At 39.2% G+C, this 19,390-nt stretch overlaps 1 protein-coding gene across 2 annotated transcripts in view; it reads left to right on the top strand.

The window, feature by feature from the left end:
* eml6 (EMAP like 6) overlaps positions 1 to 19,390 on the top strand; it is a 69,896-nt gene that overhangs the window by 27,274 nt on the left and 23,232 nt on the right. For both annotated transcript variants that reach the window (XM_037545040.1, XM_017721910.2), the window contains exons 3-17: positions 366 to 464; positions 2,618 to 2,686; positions 4,737 to 4,922; positions 7,387 to 7,522; positions 8,563 to 8,764; positions 10,528 to 10,665; positions 10,755 to 11,011; positions 11,134 to 11,343; positions 12,407 to 12,574; positions 14,921 to 15,027; positions 15,279 to 15,379; positions 16,084 to 16,270; positions 18,382 to 18,487; positions 18,805 to 18,898; positions 18,987 to 19,087. In XM_037545040.1, the coding sequence (XP_037400937.1) occupies positions 366 to 464; positions 2,618 to 2,686; positions 4,737 to 4,922; positions 7,387 to 7,522; positions 8,563 to 8,764; positions 10,528 to 10,665; positions 10,755 to 11,011; positions 11,134 to 11,343; positions 12,407 to 12,574; positions 14,921 to 15,027; positions 15,279 to 15,379; positions 16,084 to 16,270; positions 18,382 to 18,487; positions 18,805 to 18,898; positions 18,987 to 19,087 (2,161 nt within the window). The remainder of the gene's footprint in view (positions 1 to 365; positions 465 to 2,617; positions 2,687 to 4,736; positions 4,923 to 7,386; positions 7,523 to 8,562; positions 8,765 to 10,527; positions 10,666 to 10,754; positions 11,012 to 11,133; positions 11,344 to 12,406; positions 12,575 to 14,920; positions 15,028 to 15,278; positions 15,380 to 16,083; positions 16,271 to 18,381; positions 18,488 to 18,804; positions 18,899 to 18,986; positions 19,088 to 19,390) is intronic.

Raw genomic sequence — 19,390 nt, 5'->3', positions numbered from 1 at the left:
AAGTAAAGAGGGTCGCTCTGAATAATAGATGTTCCATTAACAACTCCAGAAGACAGCATTTAAAAATGGAAGACGTTACAGTTCCTAACATGAATTATGATGACTTTTATGATGACTGACATCACACTTTTGTCAGTTCTCCAGTAAACGATCATGTCAAAACATTCCTAGTTAGGAACACGTGATTACATGTCCAATTAATTCAGCTTCTATTGTTATGTTTTGTAGTCAGTATGTTGTCTGTAAGTCGTCAAAATGATTCTTTGTGGTGTTTGACCATGTGACACAGATGCAGTGGACTAAGACTAGGTTGAAAGTCTTTTTTCTTGACTGAGTTCCTTGTTTGTCTGTCCTCTCTTATCCAGCGTCTGGTGTCTGTTGGTCTCGATGCCAAAAACACTGTGTGTGTTTGGGACTGGAAGAAAGGGCGCGTCTTAGCTACGGCTACGGGACATTCTGACAGGGTAAGGCTGTGATGTTTGGCCTTTCTGTTATCTGATTGGTTGTTCTGTCAGTGTTGAGACCGAAACACTAGTAGAGCAATCAGGAAAATTCAGTGCTGTAGAGCTGAAGATAAATAATGCATTCTTAATTCTTAATAGGTGAACTGTGGGATGCATGAATACTTACATTTTAAACCTTCAGACAGCCTGTACCTGTTTTACTTAATCTTATTTATTCTTAACTTTTATTTTTTGTTTTAGTTCTTCTCTTAGTTCTTCTATTTTTTTTTCCTCATTATTTTATTTTAGTAGATTTGTATCATTACTTTTTAATTTGTATTATTGTATTATTACTTTATTAATCTTAATCTCTTATCATTTAAACCTCAAGTTTTATTTGTATCTATTTTTATCTTTTATTCACTCTTATTTTAAATGTTCTTTTAATTTAAAATGATTAAATGTAGTTATTATTTTCTTTGTCATGTCAATCCCTGTTTTTGTAAATGCTCGGCTACATTGAAAATGAGGGTTGCCCTCAATGTACTACCGAGTCAGAGTAAAGGTTGATTGATTGATTGATTGATTGATTGATTTATTGATTGATTGATTGATTGATTGATTATACTTTGAATTCCAGAAACCTGTATGAGCAAAAACTCTGGATATAAACATTGCATAGATTACGTTAACTTACTATACAGATAGACAGACGGTACTGTGCAAAAGTCAGAACACTCTTTTAATTTCCAAATTTGCCATTCATTTTTCAAAAAAAGCAGGAAGCATGTGTTTAATGGGAAATGACACAAAAGCCTCCAACATTAAGTACAGTATCAAATCTATCAGTATTTAATTGGTTCGCTCTTTGCATTTGTGCACCTACTGCCTCTTTATCGCTTTCATCCTTCCCCTCTTAAAACCAACCATTTACAGCTGTCCCCACATTGACACTACTAACATTCACACAAGCAACTATCCAAACTCACCTTAACTGCCTTTAAATTTCTTTCTCATGTGCATCTAAAATGGCTAAGAAGATATCTCTGAGGAGATTAGATATAAAATATCCACCTGCATAAGGAAGAGAGGAGAAAGTCAAGCTCCTCACTCGCATCAGATCCGAAGAAATCCTGTTTCTGTTCATCCTTCCACTGTGATAAGAAAATGTATCTGAAAGGATGTGTAGCTGTCAAGAAGCCCTTACTGACAAAAGATAAACAAAAATGAAGAAAAGTTTGTCCTAAAACAGTGAAGCTAGACATGAGATGCAGAGTAAGAATTTTTGCATTGGTGAGTCTAAATCTGTAATGGGAAGTACTTGGTTCATGAGAAGCAGACAGTGCAGCCAAAGACTGAATCTGAATAAAAAGAACACAACCTGTTATAAAAGCAAAGCTCAGACTAAATAAAATGAGATCTTATATGTAATTGTTGATGCTTCTCTGTAATCTCTATCAGATACACGCTTTCTGCTTTTCTTCCAGACACACAAAAGTGAAAAAAATGTTTTGACTGAAAATGAAATAAATGAAAGGGTGGTCTCTGACTTTTTCACAGTACTGTATATTATGTAATATTCCTTCTGGTGATACAGCAGCCTGGACAGCCTTGAAGCGCACGCACTCGCTTTCTTTATCTCTATCTGTGTGTCTTGATCTGTCTCTCTTTTTCACTCTATTTTTCTCTGTCTCTCTTGTATCTCTTTGGTTCCTCTGTCTTTATTTTAGCGTTTTTCTCCATCTATCTTTCACTTACTCACCATCTTTTCCTCCCTCTTTCTTTCTCTGGCTGTAAGCCTGAAGCACTGACAGCACTCTGTAGAACAAAGGCAGGGAAGTTTTGATAAGGAGCGTCATTATGACAACCTTCTCCACCTTCTATAAGCTGTTAATGCAGAAGCTCTATTGAAGTGTTGGAGTCGCAGGGAGAGGCTGTGCTTAGAAAGCTCAAATCAGATTCATCTTTCCACTTTTTCCCTGATCATATTCATAGGTTTATAGGCACTATCAGCATGTGATATGATCATTTGCTGGAAAACAGCATCAGTAGAGGCGGATGGGAACAGATCTGTTCTGATATAATTGTGTGGTTTTTAAACTCAGAGGAGAAGCTGAGATATGTGTATTTGTGTGGAGTTTGTCTAAACAGAGGTCGTTTTCTGCCTGTTTCAGATCTTTGATATATCCTGGGATCCATTTCTGCCGCACAGGCTGGTGAGCTGCGGAGTGAAGCACATCAAAGTGAGTCGACTCTACACTCTCTCTCCCCCGACACAAACTTCCTTTTGAACTTGGCAGGTGACGTCTGCAAGTTTCTGAAAATTCGTGCGGGAGCATCACATTACGCCTTCGCATTCGTCTACTTCCCCTCTCAATTATTCCTCTCCTCGCCTCAGTCTCGCTCCTCTTAGTCCTCTCTCTCAAACAGAAGGCAATTACAGATGGGAAAAGCTGACAAAGAAAGATGGAATCTAACTAGCTCAATTATTGCTCCTGTCCGCTTCAGATAAGGGCTTGTAAAAGCGGCAAAGACCCGTTTCAGCAGTGCATTTGTCAGAAAGCATTTTGCTGATAGCTTCAAGACTCGCTGTGTGAAAGCCTCGCTCGAATCAATTTGACTTTGAATAAATGCCCAGGGAAAAGTCAAATTAACTTCTGAGGGTTTATCTCTAATGTGAAACTTGTATGTTCTCCCTGTTGTTTTAAAAATCAGAATCAGCATCAAAATCTTATGTTTGCAGTACAAGATGTACAGGGAATTTCTCTGGGTGTTGACGTGAAAAAACATTCCAATTGACAGTTTTAACCCTTGTGTAGTGTTCAGTGATCTGGTGGACCCACCGCATTATTGTTTTCTTTTTAATTCAAAACAGCCAGAATAATCTATGTAAAAATACCAGATGTTTAAAATAACACAAGTGGCCAGCGCAGGGTTCTCCTTTAGCAGCTGTAGCCAGTCAGCAGCCTGTCCATGTTGTCTACCCTCGCACACACACATATACACACAGACACACACACACACATATATGCAAACACATACGCACACTAACAGCAGGAAAACAGTGAAGGACACAGCACCTCCATACTTTTACTCCCGCGGGTTCCCCCCACACCACATGTGTAATATAAATGTGTAGGGGGTGTTTACAGTGTGAAGTCATTGAAAATGTCTTATTTTATGTGTTCTTCACAGACAATGAGCAAAGGCCAAGGAACCTGAGGTTGAAATAATAATAATCTCATTATTTTTCTTTGGTTAAACATTAAAAATGGGTGCCACAGACCTCAACACCACACAAGGGTCAATATTGTTCCACTCAACATTGATGGCTTCAAACAATTTAAACAATGTCAGGCTAGTTTGAGTTTAGTGTTAGACCAAATATTCTCTACAGGGTTTAAATCTTGACTCCCATGGAGCCCTGATGATGACATCCTGTATAAATAAAAATAATGCAACTTAGTAAGGCGTGGGAATGAGATCACGGCTTACTAAGTCGTGGCCACGCATTAGGATCTTGTTTCCATGCTTTAATAAGTCATGGCCACAACTTTATTATCTCGTTCCCCCGCCTTACTAAGTTGTGGCCTCGCATTATTTTTATTTATACAGGATGTCACCAGTGGGTCTCTGTAGACTCCAGAACCATCAGTGAAAAAAGTTGTGCACTGCAGACGTCTTAATTAGTCTCTAGATTACTGGCAACAAGCGGGGATTTGTTGTGCATCATAGCGATTCGCAGTGAGTGTGTGACATATATGTGCAATGCATGCTGAGAATTGTAGTGACAGATGGACTAAAACACAAAAAATATACAACATCAATTCAAACTGATGAGGGTGACGGAGGCAGTGCTGCACTGCAGAATTTTACATAGCATAATAAATAACTATCTATATCTTAAATGGTGGTTTAAGACTGGAATGTCCCTTTAAATATAATTACATTTTAAGTACTTAGGAGGATGATGTGTGCTGCACAGTGAGTATATTATGTACATTGCAATATATGCATTAAAGTACATACCGTCACATGTAACTCCAATTTTGTAGTTTTTTTTTTCTTTTTTTTACAGAACTAAAAAAATGTCACCTGTCAACAATGAGTAGAACAATAGAAATGGTCTAAAATTACTTGAAAAAAAAATGTTTTATGCCTTCCACTGAAAAGGTACCGTTTTGGGGATCAGACGTTTCATTACAACAGCAACAATATGTATAACTAATCACGGAGGAAGTGGCAAGGGACATTGTGAACTGTCTTTCTGTTTTCTGTCTATTTCTGTCTTAGTTCTGGACATTATGTGGGAACGCACTGACACCTAAAAGGGGAATCTTTGGTAAGACGGGGGACCTGCAGACCATTCTGTGCTTGGCCACGGCAAAAGACGAGGTGACATACTCAGGGGCTCTGAACGGAGACATCTATGTATGGAAGGGGCTGAACCTAGTACGGACCGTGCAGGCTGCTCATGGGGTGCGTTCACTGCTCTGTTCCTGCTCTATACAATTGGTGTCTGTCCAGCTTTGATTCTGGAGAGCCTTGGTCCACCACAGTTTGGTGGTCTCCCCTGCACAAACACACCTGGTTCAACTCATTAGTCACCAGGCAGCCTGGGAGCTGTTTTAGCCCCTTAAAATCCCAGGCTTATTACACACTGAGGCTTATTATTCAGTAACTGCAGAGACTTCAACACAAACTAAAATACCACCGGTCAGCGCTAGCCATTTAAATCATTAACTAAACTTGATTACAGCCAAGCTACATTTAGCCAACTAACTAGCAGACCACTCCGCCATCAGGGTAAGGGAAGCTAGGAAACGTGGTACATGGTAGGTGTGAAAAGGTCACAGACTAACCCACTCAAACAAATACAGATGTGGAGTCAGGACAGACTGACTTCCTAATAGTTTGCATGCTGGGTAGCTAACTGAAATATACTTGCTAATAGCCAGCTACACTTAGACAACTTAGCTCTCTGCCATCGAGGTAAAGTAAATTCCCAGATAGCAAGAGGATAGCTAGAGGATAGCAGGCCACTGATGGCAAAGCTGGCGGCCCACTGGCTTTTTGCTCAGCGTTTTCTGTGCGGCCCACTGATAGTTAAGCGGATTGTTAGACAGAATGCCGGATGTCTTTGATCATTTTTCCCCTCACAGTCCAATTTAAATATTTTTTCTTTATTTTTATTTTTTCTTTATCATTTGTACATTAGTAAAGAAAACTTTAATTTAGCAAAGTGTCCGCAGCAACATTTTCAACCAAATAATTTTATATTAGGCATAGTTATTAATATTTTTCTTTAAAGTGTTTGTAATACTAGACTCTATAATAAAAGACTCTATCCATTTAAAATCTGTTCGAGGAGATTAAAAACTAGTTAAGCCTTGTATGCAGGATAATCTGGGTAGTCCAAGGGTGATTATATCCAATATCCATTTGTATACCCTCAACATAGGGACAACTGTTCTGTAAAGGTGCACCACAAAAGCGTTAACTGAGAACATTAGGTTCTGTAGCTGTACTAACATCTGTCTACCTTTGACCACGTTGTAAGCAATCCTGGAGTTAGCACAAAAATTAAACAGTTGCTCATTCTTTCTAGGAATTTTGCTTGGCTGAGGTTGTAACCCAAGGTTAAAGTGAGCTGACATTGGTTAATGTTGGCTAGCGTTTCCTTTAGTTTCAAGAGAATTATGGTTTACTGAAATCATTTCCACCCTGCATAGTTGATGAGGGGAACTCCTCGTGGGAGGCTTCTGATGAAAAATCAGAGTGCATCTCTGGATATGGGACTGCCTGAAGTTTACAGTTTCTTAGATCCTGTTTTATGGCAGATGTGAAGTTATAAAAAGAATATGTGTCTGGAATCATTTGCCGCTAATAGGGAGGGCGCCTCCACTAAAACCCACCCTTTTCTGTAGTCCGTGCTTTTTTAACGTCTAGAGTAGAGTCATTAATACAAGTGAAACAAGCTGGCTAGCAAAATGCTATAGTATATAACAGAATTGTTTTTTTATTTCCAAGATGTAAACTTTACTTTTATGTAGTGAACTAACTTCAGTTGCATCCATGCTTGTTGTCCATCAGGCATTGTTAGTGAGGACACCATCTCCCCTACTTTGACCTTCAGCTTCACACGGTGTTGGATTGGTTTAGACATTTCACTCTCAGTTCAACTACCACCCTAAAAGGTCTTTCTCACCTACATTTGTCCCAAAATTTCTCATAGTTGTCCCGAAACATTACTGTTAAGAATTTAGTCTGGGCTGAGACTAATCAGGGGTTCTAGGGGGCTGGTGGTAGAAGCTTTTCTCAGCTCTTATGAGAATCAGAGTGCCCTTCAGTGAGGTGACAGAAGTTTCCCAGAGGGCAAGAGTGGAGGGGAATCTGGTAATGCCTTTATTTTTCAGACTCAGAAGGCAGAGCATGTTTAGTAGGTGTGTTCAAGCAAGGAAATCACCAAACTCTGATGCACCCTCGCCCTGCAGGACAGAAGTGGACATCCAGTCTGTAATAGTAGTCCCAATACTCCAGCAAATCAACACTCCATGTATGGACACATTTTAGCGTAGTTGGCTAATAACCACATAGTGCTGATACATTTACAAAGTAGGAATGTCAACTGATTAGCTGCTTGGTTAAGCACTGCTGCGTGCTGCAGCCAACCACTTGATTTTTGCAGTGTTCCTGCCTTCAGTCTCACAGCTGCTCTTTGTTGAATTTTAAAGGTCAGAGTGATGGCATAATATTGTTGCCCTGGAAGCTTTTATGAAAGCAATTCTTAAAATGAGTTAGCAAAAATATAGGCTTGTGTGCTAAAAATGACAAAAAATACAAAACTCTTGAGAACCACTCTCTAGATAATAATAGATAACTCTAATATCTCTAGATAACTCTGGTCTATCAGGACTGAATCTAATGTGTTTTGTTTCCGCAGGCTGGGATCTTCAGCATGCACGCCTGTGAGGAGGGCTTCGCCACTGGGGGGCGGGACGGATGTGTGAGACTTTGGGATGTGGACTTCAAACCCATCACCAAGATTGACCTCAGAGAGGCAGAACAGGGATACAAGGGTAAATCCCTCTGTCTGTCCCTGATGACCACAGAAATCCAGACAAAAAAAAAACTTCAGATTCAAATCGTGTTTGTATTTCCAGATCTCCTTCACTTGACCTAGATTAATGCTTGGAAATGATTAGTTGGTGGCAACACCAAAAGGGCTTATCGTAGCTGGAGTCGCCACATGTTTTGCAAATATAAATCCCTTAGTACTGATTTTCACCAAAAAAAATTTTTTTTTTAAATAAAATAAAATACACTGTAGGGTAATCGAGTGTTTTTGGCCCAGAATGAAACGTAAGAGAATACAGCAGCATATAGAGCGCTAAAAGCAGAGACTGTCCTCAGACGAATAAAAAAAAAAAAACCACATACACAAGATCCGGTCGGCCTGAATAAAGCCTCTCAGTATCTAAATGAGCCAGCAGAGTGTAGAGCCCAAACGCCCTCCGTACACTTCCCCTGTGCTTTTAATCTCATTAATCCCTCAAAGCCCTAACCAGGAACTGCAGAAAAAGCAGTAGGGGCTGCCTCTTTATCACCAAACTGCATGAGAAAGGTGCACAATGCGCACAGATCAGTGGCACAGTTCGTCAGGACCCAACCTTGGCCTATACATTAAAGCAAGCTTTTGTGAAGATAACATGATGATTTATTGTTGGCTTGGTGTCTCTTAGGAGCCGCAATGACTTTAGCCTGTGATTACTGTCATTCTGTGCCCCCCCTCCCCCAACCCATATGTCTCTGAATATGAGTAATTGCTAGGTACAGATAAAGCAACTGCTTTAAAGAGCTGTTCTCTTTTTTAATTCCCTTATGACTTGCTTTCACATGCTTTTCATTTTGTACTTGGACTGTCATTTTTAGGAGGCTCTAGTTGAAGTTGCTAGTTTGTGCTCAGCATTTTAGGGCTGTTCTAGTTGCTTTACGCTTCATGGCGTTTAGTTCCTGTGGCCCTTTAATGCTCTTATTCCTTTGGCATTTCTCTAGTGCATTCTTGTCCTTTTACTCTCCTTTATCTTTCTCTCTTTCTTTCACTCTCCTTGTCCCTCAGGTCTCTCTATTCGTAGCGTGTGTTGGAAGGCTGACCGTATCCTGGCTGGGACGCAAGACAGTGAGATTTTCGAGGTGATGGTGCGGGACAGGGATAAGCCTCTGCTGGTCATGCAAGGTCACTCGGAGGGGGAGCTGTGGGCACTCGACCTGCACCCCAAACAGCCAATTGCAGTCACGGGTAGCGACGACCGATCTGTCCGGTCAGTGGATTTCATTTGGTTGAAACTTGTAGAGAAAGAATTAAGCATGTTTTTAATAAAAAGTTTGTTACATTGAATATAAAACACTGTGGATGTTGGGAGGAGTTAAGGAAGTATAACACATTGCTGTTAAAAATATGGGTGTCCTGCTAGCAGTTAATCTAGACCATTTTAATTCATTATTATTAAGAGCTCTCAAATCATTTCTGACTCCTAGCAAACATATGAATAGTGTTTCTCTAGAGCTTTAGGCTTCTGAATGGCTGGATGTTGATTCCACTAATTGTATCCACCCATTTTTGCTGGTCGTCCTCTTCGTCGTTTGCCTTCAACTCTTCCTTCATTTAGGTCTTATCCAGTGAATTGTTGCATCTCATAATATGTCCAAAATAATATTGCCTCAGTTTGATTAGCTGGACTTTGAGTGGGAGGTTTGGCTTGATTTGTTGGCAGATCCATGTGTTTGTTTTCTTTGCTGTCCAAGGTACTCTTCGCCAACACCAAAGTTCAAAGGCATCAGTATTTTTTCTTGTCTCGCTCTGTTTATTGTCCAGCTTTTACATCCATAAAGAACCTCAGAGAAGACCACAGCCTGAACAGTTCCATCCTTTGTTTGTAGAGACAAATTGTTGCATTTTAAGATCCTTTCAAGCTCCTTCATCCTTGTTTGGCTGAGTACCAATCTTTGTCATATTTCTTGAGTGCTGGATGCTCTGTTGTTAATAATTGATCTAAAAACATCTCTATCAGTGGTAAAGATAGCAGTCCTTCTGTTGAACCACACACACACACACACACACACACACAGCCGCTTCTCCTTCTGGGGTTGCTGGAGCCTATCCCAGCTGTCATCGGGAAGAAGGCAGGACACACCCTGGAGAGGTCGCCAGTCCACCACAGGGCTCTGTTGAACTAGCCTACAAAAATTTATGTGTACAGCTATTTTGCACTTGGTACATTCAGAGAGAGACTGACTTATATTTCAGCTGATACTGACAAACCAAGCTCAGATGATCTCATAACAATAATGGCAAAATCTTTTAAAAAAATTAAAGAATAGGAGATAAAAAAACAACAAATTACAAACAATTCTGGGTGGGCACTTCCCTCTGTACTACAATGTGTATATTATTAAAAAATTCAAACCAAAATCATAAAATAATGATGTGTCTGAACAAACATAGAATTGTCTTTCTAGTCTATTTATACCGTATATATATATATATATATATATATATATATACTTTTGCACTTTACCATCAATATGAAAATGCTGTGGCTAATACTGACACATATATATATAGGATTATGGATGGAACAGTTGAAGGCACATTCTGGACAGACCCTGTCCATGTGGTCACCAGGGTGAGAACCAACTTGACAGCACTTAATAATAGTATTAATAATGAGAATCTGTGTCAGTATTAGCCACAGCATTTACATATTGATCGTAAAGTGCAACTCGAAATGCAAGATTAGTGTCAAGACACCATAAATTAATAGTTTCAGTTCAGAGTGTCACTATTTGCACATGCTACAAATTAGTGGATTTTGCTGGAACATTTTAATGTAATTGATGGCCTAACATATCTCACCTAAATTGGATTGGTTTTAGTATTGTTCTTGAAATGTGCACTGCATGACAGTATTGTCATAAAAATATAAAATCAATGACTCAGATTTGAATCAGAGTAAAAAAATGTGCAAAATTTAAGCTTCTTTCCATTTCATTTAAACTAGTATGATATATTCTCATGTCACAGGCTTTGGAGCCTAGCTGATCACACGCTAATAGCTCGCTGTAACATGGAGGAGGCTGTCCGCAGCGTGTCCTTCAACAATGATGGCTCTCAGCTTGCACTGGGCATGAAGGATGGCTCCTTTACTGTGCTTCGAGTGAGGTAAAAGAATCCACATGCTACTCTGTGCAAGAGGTCAAGCTAAATTTGGTTAGTCCGACAAAACACAATGCTTTTACATGTTGTCTCAGAGACATGACGGAGGTAGTGCACATTAAAGACAGAAAGGAGGTGATTCACGAGCTGAAGTTCTCTCCTGATGGTTCGTACCTGGCGGTGGGATCCAACGATGGCCTGGTGGACATCTACGCTGTAGCTCAGCGCTATAAGAAGGTGGGTGAGTGTAACAAATCCACCTGCTTCATCACCCATCTGGACTGGTCTGTGGACAGCCGCTTCTTGCAGACCAATGACGGCGCCGGGGAGAGACTCTTTTATAGGATGCCAGGTACACTTGATTTATCTGACTGGGGCTTGTGTTATGTTTTAGCAATTAACGGTTTGTCATTACAGCAGTTGTTTAGAGGAAGAGGATGAAACCCTGTATGTCTTATTCTTTTGCCTCTATAGCTGGGAAGTTCCTTCCTAAGGAGGAGGCCAAAGGGATTCACTGGATGACCTGGACTAGTGTCTTTGGGCCAGAGGTCAATGGGATCTGGCCCAAGTACTCCAATGTCAACGGCATTAACTCTGTAGATGCCAACTACAGCAGTGCTGTGCTGGTGACGGGAGATGACTTCGGCCTGGTCAAGCTTTTCAGATTCCCCTGTCTAAAAAAAGGTCTGAAGACTGTTTATTTCCTTTCAGGGGATGCTTTTGAAATCTGCACACTGCAAAATGCGAAATCCTAACAAGCTAGAAATTCTTGAAAATTAACAACAGATCTGTTTTTTGTTTTTTTTTATTACATTTGTATGTGGAAGATTAATCATCTAGCTTTTACAAACTTTGTGTACTGTTATTTTATTTAGACAAATATAGCTGATTATACATATAATTATGACTCCTCAAACTTAAACTTTTTTAAAGCTCGCCACTATGAAATACGAAATTTCAAAGTAAGGTCACTTCTTAAGTAATTGCATTGGACAGAAGTCTTAAGTAAGTAAATAGTTTTGAAAGAAAGAAAAAAATTCAAAAATTGTGGAGAGCTTCAAAACTTTTCAAGCTAGGTGATACATAGGAATCCATACATAGTCTAGTCTCTTCATCATAAGCAAAATCTATTTGTAATTTTAAAAACTTAATGTCTTCTTAAGATTTACATTTTTGCACCACTTTATTTATTTTGTATAATTATTTCAGTGCTTTTGTTAAGCAAGTTTGTTCATCTTATTGGAGTTAGTAAAGCAGCGGATTATCATACCTGTGTTTATTTTCATTTCATGCTTTGTTTTGAGAACTACATCAAGAATGTCTTATTTTAAGCATTACAGCATTGATTTAAGGTCATTTATAGCTATTTTTGTTTATTTATGAGTAGTGTTTGCCTGGTGTTGTGCTGGAAGTGTGGTCAAGCATTCTTAAAACACGACTAATATGCTAGTTTTCGTCGCTTAAGATTATTATTATGACATCAGATGAACTCTAGCCACAACGTCTTTAGTAATTTTAAGATCATAAGATAATGTAATCATCTGGTTTCCAATTTTAAGAAATCATATTACATCAAATTTTCTCACCATACTGACAGATAATTTAGCTTGAAGTACCTTTTTTCTTGAATTTGTTTTTATTTTTCTTATTTTTTGACACAGAGTGTATTTTTTGCAGTGCAGGTTTTCTGATGCATGGTGTGTCAGATGTTCTCAGCCATTTTATCATTCTCTGTCTCAATTCCTAGCTGCCAAATTTAAGAAGTACATAGGTCATTCTGCCCATGTGACGAATGTGCGCTGGTCAAATGATCTGCAGTGGGTGGTGAGCACAGGCGGAGCTGACCACTCTGTGTTCCAGTGGAGGTTTCTGCCTGAGGGTGTGATGAATGGTGTACTGGAACCCCTCCTGCAAGGTGAACACTCAATGGTTCATCACAGTAATAGACAGATTGTTCATCTGGAGATGAATAAGAAGTTCTGGTTTGAGCAACTCTGATGAAGACCTGTTTAACCCATTTAAACATTTAAATGGTACTAAATAATTCAAGAGGAATTCTTCTGCTTTTCAAAGGTTCTGCATAATTCAATGACTGACACAAGGTTATTCAGAGTGGCTTGATTGATACGGTTATTTGAAGAGAAACTTGCCCACTTTTTTCTTTATTTACACTCTCAGAAATAAATGTATGAAACCGTTACTGGGGAAGTACCCGTCTTGTCACTGAGGTGGTACCCTCAAAGGTACATCTCAGTATCTTTTGACAGGGAACATAACTCCATAATCTATTGAAATGATATTTTCTAAGTTGTACTGATTCCACACCCTGTGTCGCCTCCAGGCTTTTATTTTTAAAACATTCGGTTCCGAAAAGGTACAAATACGTACTTTTTACCAGGGGAAAAAAAATACATTTAAGGTTCACAATTGGACCTAAAACCGCTGTTGTACCTTTGAGGGAACATTTACATTGTTTGTACCTTGATGAATGAAAAACGTACCTGCACTGTACCTTTATTTTTAACAGTGTATAGTAGAGATAGTAGATTTCTTTATAGTAATGGATGTTGTATAGTATAGTAAGAGGATATATTGTATAGTTACACACAATGCAAATATAGCCTAAATATACATATCTACTGAGTTTTTACACAGAATGTTGATAATAGTAATAGTGGTAAATATGAAAAATGATTTTTCTTTGGAGACTATTTTGCCTTACAACACCCTACATGTACCTTTTCACCACAAACGAATTTAAAAAAGAATTTTTAGGCCAACATCTTACCTCAGAACTATCATAAACACTATTTCAGGTATCAGGCACTGTATTGATAGCCATTTTATGGAACAGCCATCTGTGAAGGCAGGCTATATGTATTCATAGGGTTCAGTTCTTGCTGATGCCACAGCCACAGTGGTCTAGTATCTGGGTGGGTAACTCCTACCTCTCTATCATCAGTCAGTGTTATATTAGCCAATTCCAGCTGCATCTGTTAACTAACATACACAGAATTGACTCCTCCAAGCGTGTTGTGCTGTCCAGTGAACATTTGACTCAAAGGAAGCTTGTGAAGCCTTCACCCTCCCTGCTTGGTAACATTGTGTGATAGGGAGACCTACGTAGCTACTGGGTGGAACTGACCATGACTAACTGAGTCTGATTTGGAAAAAGTTTTGAAAATGAACACATGCATATTAATGCTGTCTTTCACCTTGTGTCTGTAAAACTAACAATTTAAGCCAGTTGGGGTTGCATGGATGCTCTGTTGTCATGGCTGCACTACACAAAAATGACAGCAGAACATCAGGGGTTAAAGAAAACATGTATAGGCCCATAGAATTAGGGTTGTTTAGTTTATCTAGGCGTAACCTAGAATATTCATGCTATTCATGCAGAATTTTTGTACATGAACCCAAATTTTTCCTTCTACCTCAGTTTCTAGAGTTAAAAACTGAAAAGTCTGTATGTGAAGTGTCCACTAAAGTTCGAGAAGCACATCAGTTTTTTCATGTGAAGAAGTACTTGGCCTTAAATTAGGGAGGGAATTGGGTAAAAATAAAAAAGTGGTATCAATTGAAAGACTGCCCAACAGAATGTGTACACTTGTTTGAATGAACAACAAGTTAGACATTTATATATATATATATATGATAGTAAACATCCATTTTCTTTTTTCCCCAATTGTCACCCTAATTAATTCATGTTCAGCTGCCCAGTCTCATCATATTACGAGTTCCTCTGAGTTCTTTGAAGCCCACCACTGCATCTTTTGAAACTGACACTAATGCAACGCCTTTGGACAGCTCAGCATGCTTGGAGCCGACTGCCCATTCTGTTACATCAGCTAACAGACACCTGTGCTGACCGTCACAGCGCTGAGTGATTGGGTTGAGGGAGATCTGTCTTACCCACCCAGAGAGAGCCAGGAGAGTTGTGCCCTCTCGGACTTGCAGCCACGGATAGCTATGCCATCACTGGGGATCAAATTCACAATCTCCTGATGATGGGACAAATGCTTGCGCCACTCAGAAGACCCAGAACATGTGTTATCTGCTGGTTTTGTTGTTCAACTTACAAACACAAATAATTTGACTGAAAGTGTAGAATCCACAATTTGACAGAATTTATAAATTAGAAATAATTCACACAAAACTAGAACAACATGCTTCTGATACCTATGACTACCAAGGATTAAAGCTGTAAAACTTCTACAAACTGTGAACAACTGTTTTAACAGCATTTCTGCTTTCTCTCCAGAGGGCTACGCTGACTCCAACAGCGGCGAGTCCGACTCTGACCTGTCTGATGTTCCTGAGCTGGACTCAGACATCGAACAGGAGGCTCAGATGAACTATGAGCGCCAGGCAAGACTACAACACTTTCATCTACTTTACATATGCAGCAGAATATTTTATTTCTCCCAGTTCCAGTGGCTGCTTTAATGCACTTTGTGATTCAGTAGCTACAGCCTCGGGCTCTAATTATTTTCACAGCTGACTGGCCAACCAGCCTCTACCCCGCAGTTGCCCTTTACTTTCTTAGTGTTTGTGTCTGTGTTTGTTTTCTGTGTATGTGTGTGTTTGTTAAAGTTGATGCTCATGCGGTTTTGCCGCAGGTATATAAGGAGGATCTCCCTCAGCTGAAGAAGAAGCTGGTTGGTTCTCTGAAGAGGCAGAAAGCTCCAGATGAGGGGCTGCGACTGCAGTTTGTCCACGGGTAACTGCCACATATTTGTCAACATGCATTTATTGTTCTGTGGATGTTATGTGGTTTACCCACAGCACTCTTGGTTGAAGCCTATATATTAGCCTATAGATTATATATATTTACGTTAACCCGATTACAGGCCTGCTCTTCAGTTACTCTCATAATTACACAACCTATCTATTTATTGTGAGGTTATTATGATATTAATAAGTAATCAGTGAATAATAAGTCTACGGTTAAAAGGGAAACTATAAATTTGCATTTATTACTAAGGGGTAAGCTTTTCAGTATTCATATTTAGCACTAATAAGGAACCTATGTATGTATATATATATATATATATATATATATATATATATATATATATATATATATACATATATATACACATACATACATACACACAGAATGATTGTCAAAGAACCATCTACAACACATTGTCCATCAATCTGAAGAACCTTTTCATGATGCAAAGAACCCTTTAATCATGCAAAGGGTCCTTTAAATGTTTGAGGTATTATCTAGAACCATTTTCTTTATTAACGAACCCTTGAAGAACCATCAAAGTGTACCCGTGTTTGATTGTTGTTCTCTTTTTGTTTACTCTAGTTCACTTGTAAGTGGACTGTTCATGTTTGTTTGTGTTTGTCCCGTTGGTGGTCTTAACTGTGTATTTTATTATTTTTTATTTTATTATGTCTCTCTGTTTTCAGGTATAGGGGTTGTGACTGCAGGAATAATCTGTTCTACACGCAGACTGGTGAGGTGGTATATCACGTAGCCGCCGTGGGTGTGGTCTATAACAGACAACAGCACACTCAACGTTTTTACCTGGGCCATGATGATGACATCCTCAGCCTCACCGCCCATCCGCTGAAGGATTATGTAGCCACTGGTCAGGTGAGGTCATGCTGTCGAACACCGATGACTGTCTGACTAGACAGAATGAGACCAGAGTTGAATTTACCTGAAATTAGTAGCCAAATTGCATTTGCAGTTTTATTTAGTGGACGGTAATATCAAGAGCAAAGTGCAGTGTACGGATCATTTAAATGTATTAAATATAATACACCGATCAGGCATAACATTATGACCATTATGATCCTTGTTTCTACATTCATTGTCCATTTTATCAGCTCCACTTACTATATAGGTGCACTTTGCAGTTCTACAATTACAGACTGTAGTCCATCTGGTTCTCTACATACTTTGTTAGCCCCCATTTACCCTGTTCTTCAGTGGTCAGGACCTGCATGGACCCTCACAGAGAAGGTACTATTTGGGTGGTGGATCATTCTAAGCACTGCAGTAACACTGATGTGGTGGTGTTGTGTTAGTGTGTTGTGTTGGTATGAGTGGATCAGACACAGCAGTGTTGCTGGAGTTTTTAAACACCTCAGTGTGTGATGGGGAGCGAGGAGGCGGACGCACGTGCTGAGATAAGCGACTTTTATCATGGGCAAATCCAGGGTCACGGTCAAAACAGTCCAGGGTCAATGAACCAACATGGATAGATCGGGGACCAGACATGACATAAACCAGAATCAAACAAACAAACAACACAGACAGAAATACAAACAACACAGACAGAGATACAAACAACAAAGACCAGCCAACACAAGGGGCAAACACAGGGCTTAAATACACAGGGAAAACGAGGCACAGGTGGAAAACAGGTGGAGACAATCAGGGGTGGAGTCATGAAACGAAGGGGCTAAACCAAAACAAACGCACATAGGCTAAACCAAAACATGAACACATGGACAGGACTGGGAGGGGCCAATCGTGAAACAGTGTCACTGATGGACTAAAAATGGTCCACCAACCAAAAATATCCAGCCAACAGCGTCCTGTGACCCCTGAAGGACTAGAGGATGACCAACACAAACTGTGCAGCAGCAGATGAGCTATCGTCTCTGGCTTTATAAAATGGGCAATGAGCGTAGAAACAAAGAGTTGGTCATAATGTTATGTCTGATCGGTGTACATAATAGTTTTATTAGCATGTGCAGTGCTAGGAATCTAACCTATGATCTTGCTGTCCACATACTCTGCCAGTTGAGCTACAAGAGAATGTACACATGTAGTTTAGTCATTGTTGGTTTGTTTGTTTGTTTTTGTTTTTGTTTTTTTTATTTGTAAAAGAGTTTGCATTGAACCAGTGTACTGCTAAATATGTGCATTCTAAAAGACAAACAGCAAACGTACAACAGCTCTTTTTATATTTACAGTTGTACACCCTTGATCACATTACTTGTTTTGTTGATTTTCTAAGTTAAAATAAATTAAGACATCTTTAATTTCTGTTTTTTTGCTGAATTTAACATATTGGAAATAAAACATAGAATATAAAATGTTGTCATGTTGGTGTTTAGGCCACATTTAGTGTTTTTCCCCAGTATGCTAAATTCAGCAAATAAACAGCAATTATGCAGAAGTGTGTTCTCCATAGATGATGTGTTTACTTATGACCAGTCAGAAAATCAAATCAAATCAATACATGTAATTTGACCAGAGGTGCTTACATGCTCTTGCACATTCCATTCATAACCATCCAAGAAAAACATCTACATTCTGATATACCTGTTCAGTATAGCCTCACCTGATCATAAGTCTATTAAAATAAAAATTCAAATATATAAGTCTATTAAGACCATATACAGTTGTATGCAAAAGTGTGGGCGCCCCTGGTCAAATGACGTTCTTTTGATTTTCTAAGTGTGAATAAGTTAATACATTCTCTACCAAGAACACGTCTGCACATTTAATGCACAATTACTATTTATTTTCTGAATTCAACAAATTGAGAAAAAAATAAAACATAAAATATGGCCTGTGCAAAGGTTATGGCACATATTATATTTTGTGTTATATTCACAGCATTCAACTGTAGATATTAACAGGATAGACTCACACAGGGATGCATAGGACTGTAGTAACTATAAAATGATGTGCAGTTCCAACGGTAAGAGAAGAGATGAGTTGCTGACTGTGTTTCTGTGTGTGGTCAGGTGGGGAGAGACCCAGCAATTCATGTTTGGGACATTCAGACCCTGAAGTGTTTGTCCTTGCTGAGAGGTCAGCACCAGAGAGGAGTGTGTGCACTGGAGTTCACAGGTGTGCATTCTGACCCCACTGCACCAATAATACATACAACACAAGGCACTTGTTTTATAATGTCATTTATATTGTAAGTAAAAATGAGGGTTCTTGACTGACAAAACTGGGTAAGCATTGGCTCAGGAGATTATGATGATTTCCGTGGGTGGGTAGGTTGGCAAGATGTTGCCATTTGGATTAATGTGAGCAGCATCAGCTTGTGTCTCTGCATTATCTGCAGTTCTACATTCAATCAAAACTTACTTAAAAATGACAAGACAATTCCAAAAGAATGCTAAAATGAGCTGGATTTGTTGTTGCTGTGCTGCTTGTAGCGGATGGGAAGAGTTTGGTCTCGGTGGGCATTGATGACGGCCACTCCATAGTGATGTGGGACTGGAAGAAGGGTGAAAAGCTGGCCAAAGCAAGGTAGGAAATGTACTCTATCCCCATCCCCCTGAGATATACATAGCTTTAGATGGAATGCTTTGGGATGTCTGTGTGTTTTTCTCTGTAGAGGACACAAAGACAAGATCTTTGTGGTGAAGGGGAACCCGTTTCGTATGGACAAGCTGGTCACAGTGGGCTTAAAGCATATAAAGTTCTGGCAACACACAGGTACTGAGTGCATATAGTCATTGTGGTAGATCTACTAACATTTTAATGTTGATTTTGATGTTAAAAACTGTTACAATTTTCTAAACAGGCACAACAACCCTTTAATGGTTATAAGATCAAAAGGGAGTCACTGCTATTTTTCCACTTTTGCTTTTTTGCAAATGCATTTATAGGTGTTTCCTTCTCAAAAAGCAGAATAATTGGAGACGATTATGAAAATGAAGCATCTACCTACTCCACTTATCTATTTACCAAGCCTAAAAACTGGCCCCTGTTATTGTTCAGAGATTCTGATTTAACAAA

The sequence above is a fragment of the Pygocentrus nattereri genome, chromosome 15, assembly GCF_015220715.1.
Source record: "Pygocentrus nattereri isolate fPygNat1 chromosome 15, fPygNat1.pri, whole genome shotgun sequence".
Taxonomy (NCBI): Eukaryota; Metazoa; Chordata; class Actinopteri; order Characiformes; family Serrasalmidae; genus Pygocentrus; species Pygocentrus nattereri.
The sequence above is the reverse complement of the archived record's forward strand: the minus strand, read 5'-3'. Positions and strand labels throughout refer to the sequence as shown.